Source organism: Macrobrachium rosenbergii, chromosome 11 (genome assembly GCF_040412425.1).
Source record: "Macrobrachium rosenbergii isolate ZJJX-2024 chromosome 11, ASM4041242v1, whole genome shotgun sequence".
Classification (NCBI taxonomy): domain Eukaryota; kingdom Metazoa; phylum Arthropoda; class Malacostraca; order Decapoda; family Palaemonidae; genus Macrobrachium; species Macrobrachium rosenbergii.
In genome coordinates this window covers 48,381,350-48,397,448 of record NC_089751.1, presented here as the reverse complement: position 1 = coordinate 48,397,448, position 16,099 = coordinate 48,381,350, and the positions used below count along the sequence as shown (strand labels likewise).

Here is a 16,099-nt window from a genome sequence, read left to right as displayed (position 1 = left end):
TCCGGTGGTCCCGGTATAATGATGTATGAGCTGCGGCCCATGAAATTGTAACCACGGCCTGGTGGTGGCCTATCCTATATCGTTGCCAGAAGCACGATTCTGGGTAACTTTAACCTTAAGTAAAATAAAAAGTACTAAGGCTAGAGGGCTGCAATTTGGTATGTTTGATGATTGTAGGGTGGATGATAAACATACCAATTTGCAGCCCTCTAGCCTCAGTAGTTTTAAGATCTGAGGGCGGACAGAAAAAGTGCGGACAGAAAAACTTGCGGACAGAAAAAAGTGCGGACGGACAGACAAAGCCGGCACAATAGTTTTCTTTTACGGAAAAAAAGTGCCACTCAACAAGGTGCCTATTGCCAAATTATCTCTCATCTTTGATAGATATTTTCTTATCTTGTCATTCCCAAGGGTGATGATCAGGTTATTCAAACAAATAAATATGAGAGAGAGAGAGAGAGAGAGAGAGAGAGAGAGAGAGAGAGAGAGAGAGAGAGAGAAGTAATGGCGGCGCTCTTGAATGCTGGGTCAATTCTGCAGCGAATGAATTATCAAATCGGATTTTGTTCGTATGTAATGCCACAGGATTTTGAATAATCAAATTACGTTCATTTGATTTGCGTTAAAAGCGAGTTGGCTTCAGCCACGAACAATCGAGTAACTTTTAGTTTAAATGGATTTGGGATGGATTAAAAGGCCAAAACTCTGCTACGGCATTTTATTTTATTTTTTTTTTTTTTTGAGGGGGTGGGGTGGCGGAGGGGGGGAGACTAAGGACTAACTTCGGCCCGAAAGTGGGCAATGTTTCCTCTGAAACGCAGAATAAAATCACACTGGAAAGATAAGCATAAATGAGGTATACGCAGAAATTCTTTGGAAACAGTTAAAAAAATAAACACCCAGAAATATTATCAATTAATTAAAAAGGAGAAAAATATCATAAACAAACCAAGTTCATACTACTACTACTACTACTATTGTTACTACTAATACTACTACTACTACTACTAATAATAATAATAATAATAATAAATGGCGCTAAAAAGAAAGCACTCAAACAAAAGGGAAAAGAAACTAAACAGGAAAGTGAATTACACAAAAGAATGAGGATCTGGGAGAGTAAATTTCAGTTCCAACTTAAGCGCAACTTCACAATTACAAGTCCAGTCCACAGCAAGAAGATTTAAAATGGGAATATGATTAGACAGGAGATTGATTATCTTGACGGAGGACTCCATTCATACGACGAAGCATAATTAAGGTCACGACATTAGAAAGATATTCGAGGGGAACCACCTCTATAATTTAGGTCAGTGCTTTAAAGATGTTATTTTTAAATGTTACATCGCAGTTAAGTCACTAAGTATAACGATATTCTTAATAATTAACAATGTACACGTCACGTGGGAATTTTATAGCGATACACAGAATAGAAGGAAGCAGTACAGGCTCGAATTTTTGTTTATAATATCCTCAGTGAACTCTTGAGATTCGCTGCCTTTAAATACTAACTACAGGTAATAATCAAAGATGAAATCAAATAATTTCAAAAATATCAAATTCTAATACTGACTAATTAGGGTATGTGGTATTAAAGTTTTTTTTATATCGAGAGGGTAGTCCGACCCGAACAACAGAAGGCAGATTGAAACAAATGTTTGTGATAAAACAAATGTATGAGAATTTTTTCCCAATAAAGGATAACGCGCATGATCAGTATATCACAAAAAATTACGCGAAATCAACACCGCAGTATTAGGCAGATCAGGCGAGGAACACTGTCAGAGGGATACACTGCAAGAGATCTCCGCTCTTTTACGAGAGTAATTGTCTCTGATAAAAGAAGGATTCCAGAACTAGCTGTCATCATTCAGACAATAACAGGGACCTCTCAGATGAATAATGTAACGTCTTATTCTCTCTCGTGCTGCTTATGTTGTCGTCATTTTCGAATGTAAGTCGCGACTTGACTCCTCAACTCTTTATTATATTTATATATATATATATATATATATATATATATATATATATATATATATATATATATATATATATATATATATATATATATATATATATATATATGACTCACTCCTGGGTTCGTTCCTGGTGTGAGTCAGAAATTTATTTCTGTGAAACATACTCAAATGTTTATTTATATATATATATATATATATATATATATATATATATATATATATATATATATACATATTTAAAGTGTGGGTAAACTATCTATTAAAATAATTTGTTCATACTGTGAAGGCAAAATGAAAAAAAAGTAATCTTCTTTACCGACAAAAGAAAAGCAATTTCATAAATCATTTACAAATTACTAGAAGTCGTTTCGTTGGAACTGGTAGAACCCAATCAAACTAACTGCGTTCCGAACTTAAATGCCATTCATTTCGTAATTCAACAGAATAAAATTCCCATTATATTTCAGGAAATAAAACCTTTGTGCATAAGAGCATCAATTAAGGAACCTTGATGTGCCGTGGTTCGTTGCAAATTATTCGAAAAGGGTTTCGTCCAATTATTGTAAAAAAAAAAAAGTAGTTTTACCCCGTTGTAGAATGATATCACTTATTTGAAAATCAAAACTAAAGGGTCAATTTCGTAATTCATGTGTTGCATATGCTGTCTCTGAATAGCGTCCTGTGAGGATTATATTCCATACGTAACCAGGAAGAAGACTGCCTCAATAAATACTGCACACACAAACACATACACACACACACGTGTGTATATGTATGTATATATATATATATATATATATATATATATATATATATATATATATATATATGTGTGTGTGTGTGTGTGTGTGTGTGTGTGTGTGTGAAGGCAAGCCATATAAGAAAAATGCTCTTATGAAAACTAAAGTATGTTTAAGAGATTACACAACATCTGAAATACAGACCAATTTTCATAAGTGTATTGTAGTTGTAGGAGAGTCCTTTATTTCATTATATATTATATATATAAACATATGTATACACACATTCACACACACACATATATATATATATTATATATATACACACAGCTGGCACTGTAATGTAACATTTAAAAGAGAAATATCTCGATCCAATTCTCATCTGCCGCAAATATCGAAGGATCTCGAGACCCGAAGGTTACTACGAAAGGACATTAGGACAGGGGCAAAGGATTAGGGAAGACACGTCATGCCGGTTACCCCACAACTTGGATCAACAACACTGTCTGTTAAACCAAAAGGGGCCGAACTGATCGATTATCCAGAGATATAGGAAATGTTGCAGCGTTTGTTTGGAGTGGAAATAAAAATGAAATACCTATGGTTGCCAAAGTGCCATGTAACTAGAGAATTTAATTTTTTTTATCACGTTTAATTGTTTGGTCTGTAACCATTGACAATAATCTGTTTACTACCATTGTTATATTTGACATTTCACTTATCTCAATAAATTCACTCCTTATGCACTCCTTAAAAGTTGAAGCGAATATGTACAATTCACCTCGTAGCTGTGTTTTTCTTCTTTATGGAATTCCTACTATCTTCTGTCATTTCTTTCAGATGAACACCCAATGGCCTCTGTAGGATTGTTAAATATGAATAGGGTGTATCTTCTGAATAATAATAATAATGAATATTATACAATTTAAAAATATAATACATAGGAGGTATAAGACGATAAGCCCCTAAAACAGAATATGGTAATTCTATATATAAGCTCGGCGCCTGTTTTTACCTTTTCAACTGTTTTTTTTTCTACACTTTTAGGGGTTCTGACACTGGCGGTGCATCTGTTTGTTGTCGGCCAAATGGAATGTTCCTTCGCCGTGTTTAGTACTGGCCCGGCGGGGGTTGGGTACCCATACGTTAACAAGTTATTGCACTTGCCGGACGGGATATGAACCGTTCGGAACAGACGTACCCGTGCTCTGTCTTGTGAAGATCGCGTATGGATGGACTTCAGGGGTTAATTACAGGTTAATTACACTCGAGCGCCAAAAATTAAAGGTAAATTCATAATTAGCAACCAAAAAACTGTAGAAAAAGTTAAGTTAGAAGGCAGTCGCCGCCGCGGAGCTACTACGTAGTTCTACCCAGGATATAGTCAACTTTCATATATATATATATATATATATATATATATATATATATATATATATATATATATATATATATATATATATATTACATACATTACATATATATAAATATTATATATATATATATATATATATATATATATATATATATATATATATATACTGAACCTGCAACGTAACATTCACGTAAAAGATTCATCAATAGGTATTCGTAAGTTTACGAACAAAACTATAAAAATATTATCATACCACGACTTACTCCATTCAAAGACTATCTGCCCTGTAGCATTCTCTAGAGAAAATCTTTCCATAAACATTTTTGTAATTCACCGTATGACCACATTTTAAATACCTTCGTTCCTCATATGCGCAGTTCATTCACAAACCATTCTTGCATCCTGCACATGTATTGCTGATTACCGGCATTTAACAATAATTGTTTATGTAACACCTCTTGGTATGTCACTGAAGTTTGTCATGCTCGACACACTAATAAAAAATATTCAATACTTTTTGACCCAGCATGTGTTATGGAAAAGAACAGAATACAGAATTTGGGCCAAAGGCCAAACGCTGGAACCTAAAAGGTCATTCGGCATTGAAAGGGACATTGACAGTAAGAAGGCTTGAAAGGTGCAACGGGAGGAAAACCACGCAGTTGCACTCTCTATTGTTGGAGAGAGTGTAAAGTCAGATGGAAGAGAGAGAATATGAACGGAGGTACAGTAAAAGGAATGAAATGGGTTGCAGCTAGGGGCCGAAGGGACGCTACAAAGACTCTTAAGTAATGCCTACAGTGCAACGCATGAGGTGCACTGACGGCACTAACCCCTGCCCTACGGGAAGCATGCGCATTGTAAGTTTTACATTAATTATATACCGGATCTGCTTTCAAGACACAGCTTCCCAGTTTACACAATTATAGATTTGAACTGCTTCCTCGTTGCCTTTAATCAGCCAATAATAAATATAAAAATCATAAAGACATCACGATGGCAAAGCTACATAATGACCTCTGAACTGGGATAATTTAATTAAAGGGTGAGTATAGGGGGGAAGCATGATTGCAACAAAAGGAAATTTGGTTTAATTAGATTCGTGATCGACTGTTTCTTGATTTCTCTCCGACTGGGGAATGGACAATAATGATGATAATAATTATACCTGAAGGGCATTTGTGAACTGTTTTGGCAATTCTTAGAGGATATCTGCCAATACTTACGCAAAATTTGATTACATATTTTATTCTCTAATAAATTAACTATTTACACTGAAATATAAAATTTAAGGCAAAGGCCATGCGCTGGGGCCTATGAGGTCATTCAGCGCTGAAAGGGAAACTGAGAGTAAAGGAGGTTTGAAAGGTGTAACAGGAAGAAAACCTCGCAGTTGCACTATGAAGCAACCGTTAGCAGAGAGTGGAAAGTTCGATGGAAGTTAGACAATATGAACGGAGGTACAGTAGAACGAATGAAAGGGGTTGCAGCTAGGGGCCGAAGGGACAGTTGAAAGAACCTTTAGTAATGCCTACAGCGTACCGCAGGAGGTGCACCGACGGCACTCCTCTCCGGGGTAAATGAACTACTGAGCACACTGTATACTCCTGATCAAAGTGCACTAAAACTAGACTCGAGGTACAATGACAAGATAAAAAATAAAGACAATGCAGTCCTTTGTGTGTGTTTTTGCTCTAGATGCTACTGACTCTACCTTTTTCTAATGCAAAGAAAGTGGTAGCTACAGTGATACAGACGTCCCTTGGGAACGTTCGTTCCCTATTACCGTCGAAGTTATGCAAGATCAGAGACCACGGATGACTAACAAATATAAGGCAATATAAGCAATAATATGATAGCCTTAAAATGAACAAATAATAGACAACAGCCTCTCCCCAACATCGCAGAACACGCCCCTAGATCCCTACTCCTCATCTGCAAGGAGAAAGCCCCTTTTACTACCCAAAAAGGCCGTTTATGCCGAAAAAAGACAGGGTTACCATGGGTGTCCTATTTGCAAACCTCTATATGGTTGTCGGAGAGGAGTTTGTTTTGTCCAGGATACGTAGCCCGCTGCTGCCTATGGCACGTACACTGACAATACCTTCACCAGGGATGGCTACAAGCACGGTTGAGCTATATCATATATATAGCTCAACCGTGGCTACAAGAATGTCTTTAACCGACTACGGCAAGCATTTGAAGAATATGTTTTGAAAAAAAAAGGGGGCGGGTGGGCACAGACGGGAATTTCTTTTCCTTGACGTTCTGGTTTCCAAAATAATACACAGTTGGAAACGGGTGTGTATACGAAAGGAACTAACTTGGACACAGTCAGAGAGAGTACCCTGAAATACAACAGCGAAGCGCTATATCGAAGTGGTATATCGCAGCATCTACTCGAAAAGCTCTTAACCTGAGCCTGGTCAGAAATTGGTTGCCTGATCGCCAAAACATTCAGACGCCTCCCAGAAATAAGCCAATTCAGCATCCAATGGGCAAGGAAGGATATCAGCAACCTCATCACGATAGTGAATGCTTTCAAATGGAATGGTATAACTTCTGACACCACCCCTCTACAGGACAAGGCGCATAATTCAAGATATATATATATATATATATATATATATATATATATATATATATATATATATATATATATATATATATATATATACATGTAATTATGTATATACAGGTACATACACTTTACATATAAATATCTGTATACATATATATATGCATAATTATATATACATACACACATATACATATATATAGACCAAAACAACTAGGAGTACATATTCATAAACACAAAAAATAAAAGACAGAAAAACCTGGTTTTCAAACCTTACCTTAGAACAGAACCATCGACACGGCAAATGCTCGATGAAACTATACAGACGAGAAATCCGGAACAATTCTCGTCATTTCCCCAATGAACACTGAAATGAAGGAAAGAAAAAGAATAAGTATCAAGGATCACTAATGATAGGCCAATTGGAAATTCGCTTGTCTAACGATAAATCAGCATTCAATCTAAATTCATTTTTCTTTTCACTCGATTTCATCATGTAGTTTTGTTAAACAAATGAAAATTAGAACAACTTATATAAATGCCAATTTTGACTTGCAGAGACAAATCGGTGCTAGTTTAGTACTAGCACCAATTTGTCTCGGCGGAAACTCAATGGGGCGCCGTGTTTAGTACTAGCCCCTCGGGGATCAAAGATATTGTTTATTAATATAATCTGTCGACCACACAATACGGAAGTGGGTGTATATAATACTTTGACCCCACAGGGGCAAGTACTAAACACGGCGTCCCACTGAGCTTCCGCCATGTTTAGTACTAGCTAGAGAGAACCGGTACTAGCACCTCGGAGGTGACGCGTAGATAACAAGCCAATCTAGCACCGACAAATCTTCACCTTCGATATCTTCTATGTACATTGTTAGCGTCCTTGCTTCACCAATTTTATGACTTGCCTCTTCTCACGTTCTACTGTCATCCGGTATATTTGTTCCACAATACCAATACCAATCAACCGCTCCGTTTCTTTCACCATCCATATTCACATTTATGACTCTATACTCGTGGTTTTCGTTTGTCCTTTTAACCCAAATTTTCATCTCCGTATTCACTAGTTTCTGCAGTTTCTCTCCATTATTCCCAATCAAAAACATTATCTGTATGCATCAATCAATCCTCTCTGATTATATGGTTCACTTTCTTGTCCAGCAACTTTGAACTTACAGAGTATCTAATGTCCTTCTCTGACTTCTCCTATATCTTATCTATAGTGATACTAATTAGCTAATGAGACTCAAAACACCCATCATTGTCCCATTTCACACCAAACTATTCACCTTCTTGTCTACATATTCAAAAGCACAATTCACTTTCAAGTGCTCTCAACAAGGTGCCTTCACTGTCTTATATCCTGAGACCAGTCCACGTTGTATTTCCTATGATAATCGCATACGCTTTTTCTAGGTCATTATATATGTATATATATACTGTACTATATATATATATATGCATACACACTCATATGTATATTATATATATATATAGCCTATATATATATATATATATATATATATATATATATATATATATATATATATATATATATATATATATAGGAAGAGAGAGAGCCGAATGGTCAAGCCGACTGTCTATCGCTGTAACGGAACCAAAGGTCCAGTTCTGATCCTGGGCGAGCCAGGTGCATCTGTCAATTTTCATAAATTTAGGAAAAAATAATCTTAATAATTATGAAGAGAGAGTAAACTAAAGAACGAGAAATTGGGATTAAACTTGAAAAAGGGTGCAAAGGAAAGGCATCAAGATCAAATTGAGAGAGAGAGAGAGAGAGAGAGAGAGAGAGAGAGAGAGAGAGAGAGATAATGGAATTTTATCCAATCTTCTGTTTAATTGCATTATGACATCCCATCGTGAAAATAAGAGTAAAAATCGAGACGAAACTTTGATAATAGAAAGGAGAGAGTGAGAGTGAGAGAAAATGGCATTTTATCTCGCCTTTGTTTAATTACACTATGACAAATCCCGTCGTGAAAACAAAAGTAAAAATCCAGACGAAACTTCGGAGAGAGAGAGAGAGAGAGAGAGAGAGAGAGAGAGAGAGAGAGAGATGGTTAGGGGGCGCTTCAATCGCCGTACTGCTTCGTTCACTTTCATGAGGAAACACTAATGAAATAAAGCAAAATCAGTGAGCCCCGAGCTAACGCTTATCAATTTCATAGTTCAACAGTTATTAATCAAGTGAAGCTGCAACCGCCAACCTATCAAAAACTATTTTCGTTTCCAGGAATCTCCAAACAGAAATAAAAATGTGAAGCCCTGGAAACCAATCATATTCGAAATACCTTTAGTTGACGCGTACATACATTTCCTGTATTGATATCTGTACCTTGACTTCAGGTTAGGCTTCCACTGCAACATTTTCAATGCCGACGTTTATATCTGTATAAATATATATATCTATACAATAACGTAGTCACCAACAAACCCTTCCCTGATATAGGAGGTTGCTTCAGAGGAAAAAGAACAGCTTTTCCACTGACTGGGGATTAAAGGAAGAGTTGGCGCGTCCATTTCCTGTGTTGATATTTATGCCTTGTAATGGAATGGAAGATAGAATTTAGGCCAAAGACCAAACGCTGGAACCTAAGAAGTCATTCAGCGCTGAAAGGGAAATTGAGAGTAGAACGGTTTGAAGGGTATGACAGGAGGAAACCCCCGCAGTTGCAATATGAACTATTTATAAGAGAGGGCGGAAAAAAAGATATATAAGAGAATATGAACGGGTTGCAGCTAGGGGCCGAAGGGACGCTGTAAAGATCCTTAAGTATCGCCTACAGTACACTGCCTTGGCTTCTTGTTAGACTTTCGCATAAACACCGATGTTTAAACCGGTCTCTCTCTATATACTACTGTAATAACCAATAATCTCCCCGGGCCAGGTCAGGGGATGACGCCCAAAGTCCAGGTTAGGTTAAGGTAAGGTTAGGTTGGGAAGTGTCCCCGTTGAATTGTAAATTCGATGTGCTTTTAAGCAAACAGCGACACGCGGGAACATCGTTCATACCTCTTCTGCACTTTTACCTCCTGTCTTTTTACTGTAATCTGGTCTAGCATAAAGGAAAGTGAAAACTTTTTGCAAGAAAAAACACTGAATATGATGCATTCCTTGTATGAACCATTACACAGTTACTTAGACCTGTGAGTAACAAAGCTATTACTAGCATTGTGACGTAGACCTATGCCTGACGACACCAAGACAGCCCCGTGTGAAACGCCTCATACTTCGTAGCACAAGTACATAAAAGAAGCAAAATTTACAAGACTTTATAACTTGATGCATTATCATACAAGTATACATCACCGCATAAACCACCCACCAAGTACTAAGTAGCACAACAATGTAGTAGGCTACTAGCTACCACACGCCTAGTCACTTAACATTCCACGAAACTGCACAAAATACGAGCTTCAAGAATGTATTTGTATCCCCTACCTTTAAAATATATCTTCCCTACGTTCATGAAATATAGGAATACCATCAAAATAAAACGAGTTATCTTCAATAGTACCACGATACCCCAACCACAAACCCGCCAATGACAGAACGCACCACGGGCAGCAAGACTTGGTAAGCACCTACAATATCCCAGACTTTTCGAACTCTCACAATACTTCCAAAATGTGCCCATCAATTTGTTTCACTATTCAAAGTCAAAACTCTTGGCTTACTAATAATATTCTAAAAAGTGAAAACTCGTATTAACTTGAAAAATAAGAGCAATTCAATCCCAGGGGGCTTTGTATAGCCTAGCCTATGACTGAAGCTGTACAAATGACTGACAAACAACGTGAATAATTCGTCATAAAATGCAAATTATAAGCCATAAAATACATAAACAAGTCACCTAAGTACAGAAAAGTCTAGGTGTCGGCTTCCAGACGGTATATGCACTCGAAATTCACATTAGCACACTTCATCTAATTCCAACTGATTCAGAAGAATGACAATCCGCCTGAAACCCGCTGGCCGCTGACGCTCTATTCACCCGCTACACAAACTAGTTCCAGTTATAGCCACTATATAAAGGGAAATAAAAAAATATTTTTTTCTACAAACTTCACATGCCGTCATTATACGCTGTTCTTATGAATTTAAATGATTAATGTCATCTGTCCTATACCAGTCCAAAACATATATAGTCTTATACATCTCCGAAGTACAGAATCTTCTTCTTTCGACCTTATTAATCCCACTGTATAGCAGGGTCGGCCGCTCGAGTCAACTTCCTCCATCTATTTCTATTCCTTGCATTAAACCGGGCTCCACAAACCATGGCCTCTGATATACGAAATACGTTGCTGGGTGTACTGTACAATGAACCTTATCAGAAAAAAATGAAATTAATTGCTAAAACATTTACTAGAAATGCCTAAAACCTCAAAGGTGAAGACCTTCATTTGGTCTCTCTTTCACGTGTTATAATTTCTATTTGCTTATTTGAGAAACAAACTCTTTAAACTGGTGTTAACTATTAACACAAGAAATCAAACCTTAGAGATATAAGTTGCACGTAAGTTATTCCCAGTGACTTTTTCTAATTAAATCGTTCAGGCTAAACTGGTACCGTGTAAAAGTTGAAAAACAAACGTAGTTGTTTTCGTAATTGCCCTGCACGGATTACCTGTGATTCAGTATGCTAATAAAATCAGTCTTGTTGCACAATAATTCCTGGCACGTAGCTTACGCTCTTTAACGTCTTTGACCTTGACGATGCCCTAATTATGCCATTCATTAAGCTGTTGGCAGACTAATTTCAGATACTACCAGATCTTATCAATTATCACGGTTTTCACGATAAATCATCGCTAGACTCAAAGTCTATAGATAAACCAAGTAATAGCCTCATTACACCACAGTTTAAAAACATCAATCAAATTTTTAAAGTGTGGGAGCTGTCGAATGATTATCGAGAAATTTTCCGTTCATAAACACCCTTAATTCCATAAACTTATTCATTTTTCTCATTAAAATCTAAATATGAAAGCAAAGACATCATACTTTATTTTGAAATTAAGCTGTTCGTCGGAAAACTATTTTCAGTTTTAATTAATATAAATATAATGAAGCAATTCTTGTGTCATATAAAGCGGATTGCGGAAATTAAAAATTCTTGAAGCTTTGACCATATGTTTAATGATTTAGACTTATTATCATTGTTACTAATATTATTATTCAGAAGATGAACCCTGTGCAAATGGAATCAAGTGCACAGGGGCCATTAACTTAAAATTCAAGCTTCCAAAGAATATGGTATTCATTTGAAGGAAGTAACAGAAGGTAATAGGAAATACAGAAAGAAGAGGCCGCTTATCAGAAAATAAAAAATAAAACAAATCCATAAATTAAATAGATAAAAATTTAAGTAAATTATTACATTACAGATTCCTATGTGACTGGTCGCTGAATTAACGAAAATACACAAACATCTCAAAATATGGTTGAACAAAGTTGGGTCGTCTTACGATACAGAATTATATGGATGTTCACGCCAGAGGTAATGGCAACTTTTACCTTGACTTTCAACCTCCCGGAATCCACTTTTGACTTCTCTTACCTTTAGACCCATGACTTATATGGTCTATTGTACTCAAAGGCATGAATCCCTCCGTGGCTTGTATTTTGATGATCTGATAATTACGAATGTAATTAATAATTATTTAGACGATATAAACTAAACTCGACATTGATTGAAGATGACTAAGCAACAGTCATAAGAGAAACGTAACGTAAGAATGGTGCGACTATTGTTGATAAAGAGGAAACTTTTTTGTTTACTCTTGCTGGTAAAGGGAAAATATTTTGTTTACTCCTGCTGCTAAAGGGAAAATGTTTTGTTTACCCTTACTGGTAAAGGGAAAATATTTTGTTTTCCCATGCCGATAAGGGGAAAATATTTTGTTTACATTTGATGATAAAGAGAAAACCTTTTTGTTTACCCTTGCTGCCAAAGGGAAAATGTTTTGTTTACTCTTGCTGCTAAAGGGGTAATGTTTTGTTTACCCTTGCTGGTAAAGGAAAAATATTTTGTTTTCCCATGCTAATAAAGGGAAAATATTTTCTTTACACTGGATGATATAGGGAAAATACTTTGTTTACCATTGCTGGTAAAGGGAAAGTATTTTGTTTACCCTTGCTGAAAAAATTAAAAACGTTTTGTTTCTTCTCGCTAATAAGGGGAAAATATTTCATGTAACTTCGCTGACAAAGGGAAAATATTTTGTTTACCTTTGCTCGATACAAAAGTGATCACGCTATATTGTTTACGTTCCTGGCTTAGTCAGGCACAACGAAAGTTAAAATAGAATTGTACACACTATACAACTGTGAACATGCTAACGTGTAGATAAGAGTGTACACAAAATCGTACAAACTCTCAAAGAAACACCTGCATGTACTGTATATAAAAACAAACATACGCACGTGCACTCAAACAATGAGCCTAACCGACATTCCAAATACACAACAGTGACAATATGCAGGACTCGTGATGGTTCGTCTACTGAAGCTGACTAATACTTTGCAACACTTTGTCTTATTTTCACTTCTACTTTAACTTCATTGGGGTAGAACCTCTTCAGTTAAAATTCGGCTCCTCAATGGCAATCGCCATGATCAACTCTATCGTGGTATTCAAAGAGATTCACTCCGTTAAGCCACTGACTCTATACTAACAGCTTAAATATATATAACACCATAATGGCTGCCAGCGTGACTCACTCCCTATTGGCAGCTAGCAAGACTCACCCTCTATTGGAAGCTAGCAAGACTCACTCCCTATTGGCAGCTAGCAAGACTCACTCCCTATTGGCAGCCTACGTAACTCACTCCCTATCGGGAGCCAATGTAACTCACTCCCTATTGGCAGCCGACGTAACTCACTCCCTATCGGCAGCCGACGTAACTCACTCCCTATTGGCAGCCAACGCGACTCACACCCTATTGGCAGCCAACGTGACTCATCCAATATTGGCAGCCAGCGCGACACACTCCCTATTGGCAGCAAACGTGACTCACTCCCTATTGGCAGCCAATATGAATCACTCCCATTGGCAGCCAACGTGACTCACACCTTACTGGTAGCCAACGTGACTCACACCCTATTGGCAGCCAACGTGACTCGCACCCTATTAGCAGCCAACGTGACTCACCCAATATTGGCAGCCAGCATGACACACTCCATTTTGGCAGCCAGCGCAACTCACTCCCTATTGACAGCCAACGTTACTCACTCCCTATTGGCAGCCAATATGAATCATTTTCTTTTAGTAGCCAACGTGACTCACTAACTATTGGCAGCCGACGTGACTCACTCCCTATTGGCAGCCAACGTGACTCACTTCATATTGGTAGCTAGGGACTATGCATACGACAGTCAGCGAAAATTTTTAACAAAGGGCAAGTTAGAAATAGATTACAACGAAAAAATAATGAAAGAAAAGCAAGGATTCCAGATTGCCATACTATATAATCCATCAGATCTTTGATATTACAATAATCAAAACCAATCACATCTGGAACCTACAAATAATAATTATAAGGTATTCACGCCCCTCCTCGTCCATGAAATACAATTCACCATAACATGCAACATTAAATCTTCCTTGCTTATAACTATTGCATTTTTATAGCATGAAGAGTATCGAATCACATTCAGAATTAAAAACGTTCAATAATTCATAATCTCAATTACCATTCAATCGACAGCTGCACCCTAAAATAAAGAAGGAATGCGGTGCTTACCAAGAAGCAGGGAAAGGGAATGAATTCTAAATTACGTCGACATGCATGTAAACAAAAAGCAGAATGATCGAGAGGAACATGCATCCACAGATTAATTCTCCCTCAAGAGAGAGAGAGAGAGAGAGAGAGAGAGAGAGAGAGAGAGAGAGAGAGAGAGAGAGAGAGAGAGAGAATCTCTGAGAGTAATTCAATCGGGATGACTAATAAAACGCTAAGCATATGAAGGACCGTATGTTGGGGAATCAAATCTGAAAATCAGTTCGTAATTCAATCGGGATGACTGAAGAACGATTCAAAACGCTTCAAGCATATGAAGGACCGTATGTTGAAAGGGATATCAAATGTTATTGCAATAAATGGGTCTCGAGTCAAGTCAGTTCGTAAGGCTAAGAGTTTATCTGTTTCAGAAATAGATTCACTATTTGAAGAAATTAATGGATTTTTATGGGCTTTTTTGATGCACAACATAAAATTTCACATGATTTCAGGCGTACAGACATTAATTTATATATATATATATATATATATATATATATATATATATATATATATATGTATGTATGTATGTATATATATATGTGTATATATATAACTATATAAATACATAAAAAAATATATATATATAGATATATATATATATATATATATATATCTATTATTATTTTAGGACGGCAGCTCCCAATTTCCTGTATATCATTATATTTTATATTCCTACATTTATATATCATATGTTTCATATAAACTATGTCATCAGTCAAATATATAATGGCAGTGCAGCCCAAGTATAAAAAAGGACAAAATTAAAAATAGAAGATAAAGAGCTATATTTCAGAGACTAAAGGACACTTAATTATTCAGTGCATGTTGCTGCATCGCAATGCTCAATGCTCCAGCAACAGCTCGCTGGGTGAATAATTCCAGTATCACTGATTTTGTTATTGAATGGAGGTTTTTTTCCATACACATCCACAAAGTGCTGATGTATGGTCTCAAAGCTGCCTCCTGAGAAGTGTTGTCATGTGGCAATGTACCTTGTATTAATGGGCTTGCATGTCTCTTCTGAACACTTAAACTTGTACGCTGGTACCCTGGGCTAGGTGCTATTCTGGGCGAGGTGCTATTCTACTTTCCCATAGGCGTCTGTGCCTTCGGTGTTGCTCCACAAGTGATTATTACGCAAAAGACATTAGCTTCATGTAGTCGACTAGTTCTTCATTGGAGGGGTGGGTAGAGCTCTCGGTTAGCACGCTGTTGGCCCAGCGCTTCACTCTCCGACCGGCCAATGAAGAATTAGAGGAATTTATTTCTGGTGATAGAAATTCATTTCTGGTCATAATGTGGTTCGGATTCCACAATAAGCTGTAGGTCCCGTTGCTAGGTAACCAGTTGGCTCTTAGCCACGTACAATAAATCTAATCCTTCGGGCCAGCCCTAGGAGAACTGTTAATCAGCTCAGTGGTCTGGTTAAACTACGGTATACTTAACTTTGTCATAGATAGTTGGAAGTTTTGCTGTTTTTTCTCCTCTACTTTCTTCTTGACCACGTCCTCTATGATGTTGCAGGGTATCCAACATCTTTCTCACATAACCTAGTTCTGCATGGAAAGCTTTCTGAGTACTGCTGTAGAAGAAGCCTAACTGAAGTAGAGGACG

The 16,099-nt window shown here is 37.0% G+C and overlaps 1 protein-coding gene across 1 annotated transcript in view; it reads right to left on the bottom strand.

The window, feature by feature from the left end:
• Positions 1-16,099, bottom strand: part of LOC136843432 (uncharacterized) — a 302,777-nt gene that overhangs the window by 139,666 nt on the left and 147,012 nt on the right. The window contains exon 3 of the mRNA XM_067111910.1: positions 6,950-7,039. Coding sequence (XP_066968011.1) covers positions 6,950-7,039 — 90 coding nt within the window. The remainder of the gene's footprint in view (positions 1-6,949; positions 7,040-16,099) is intronic.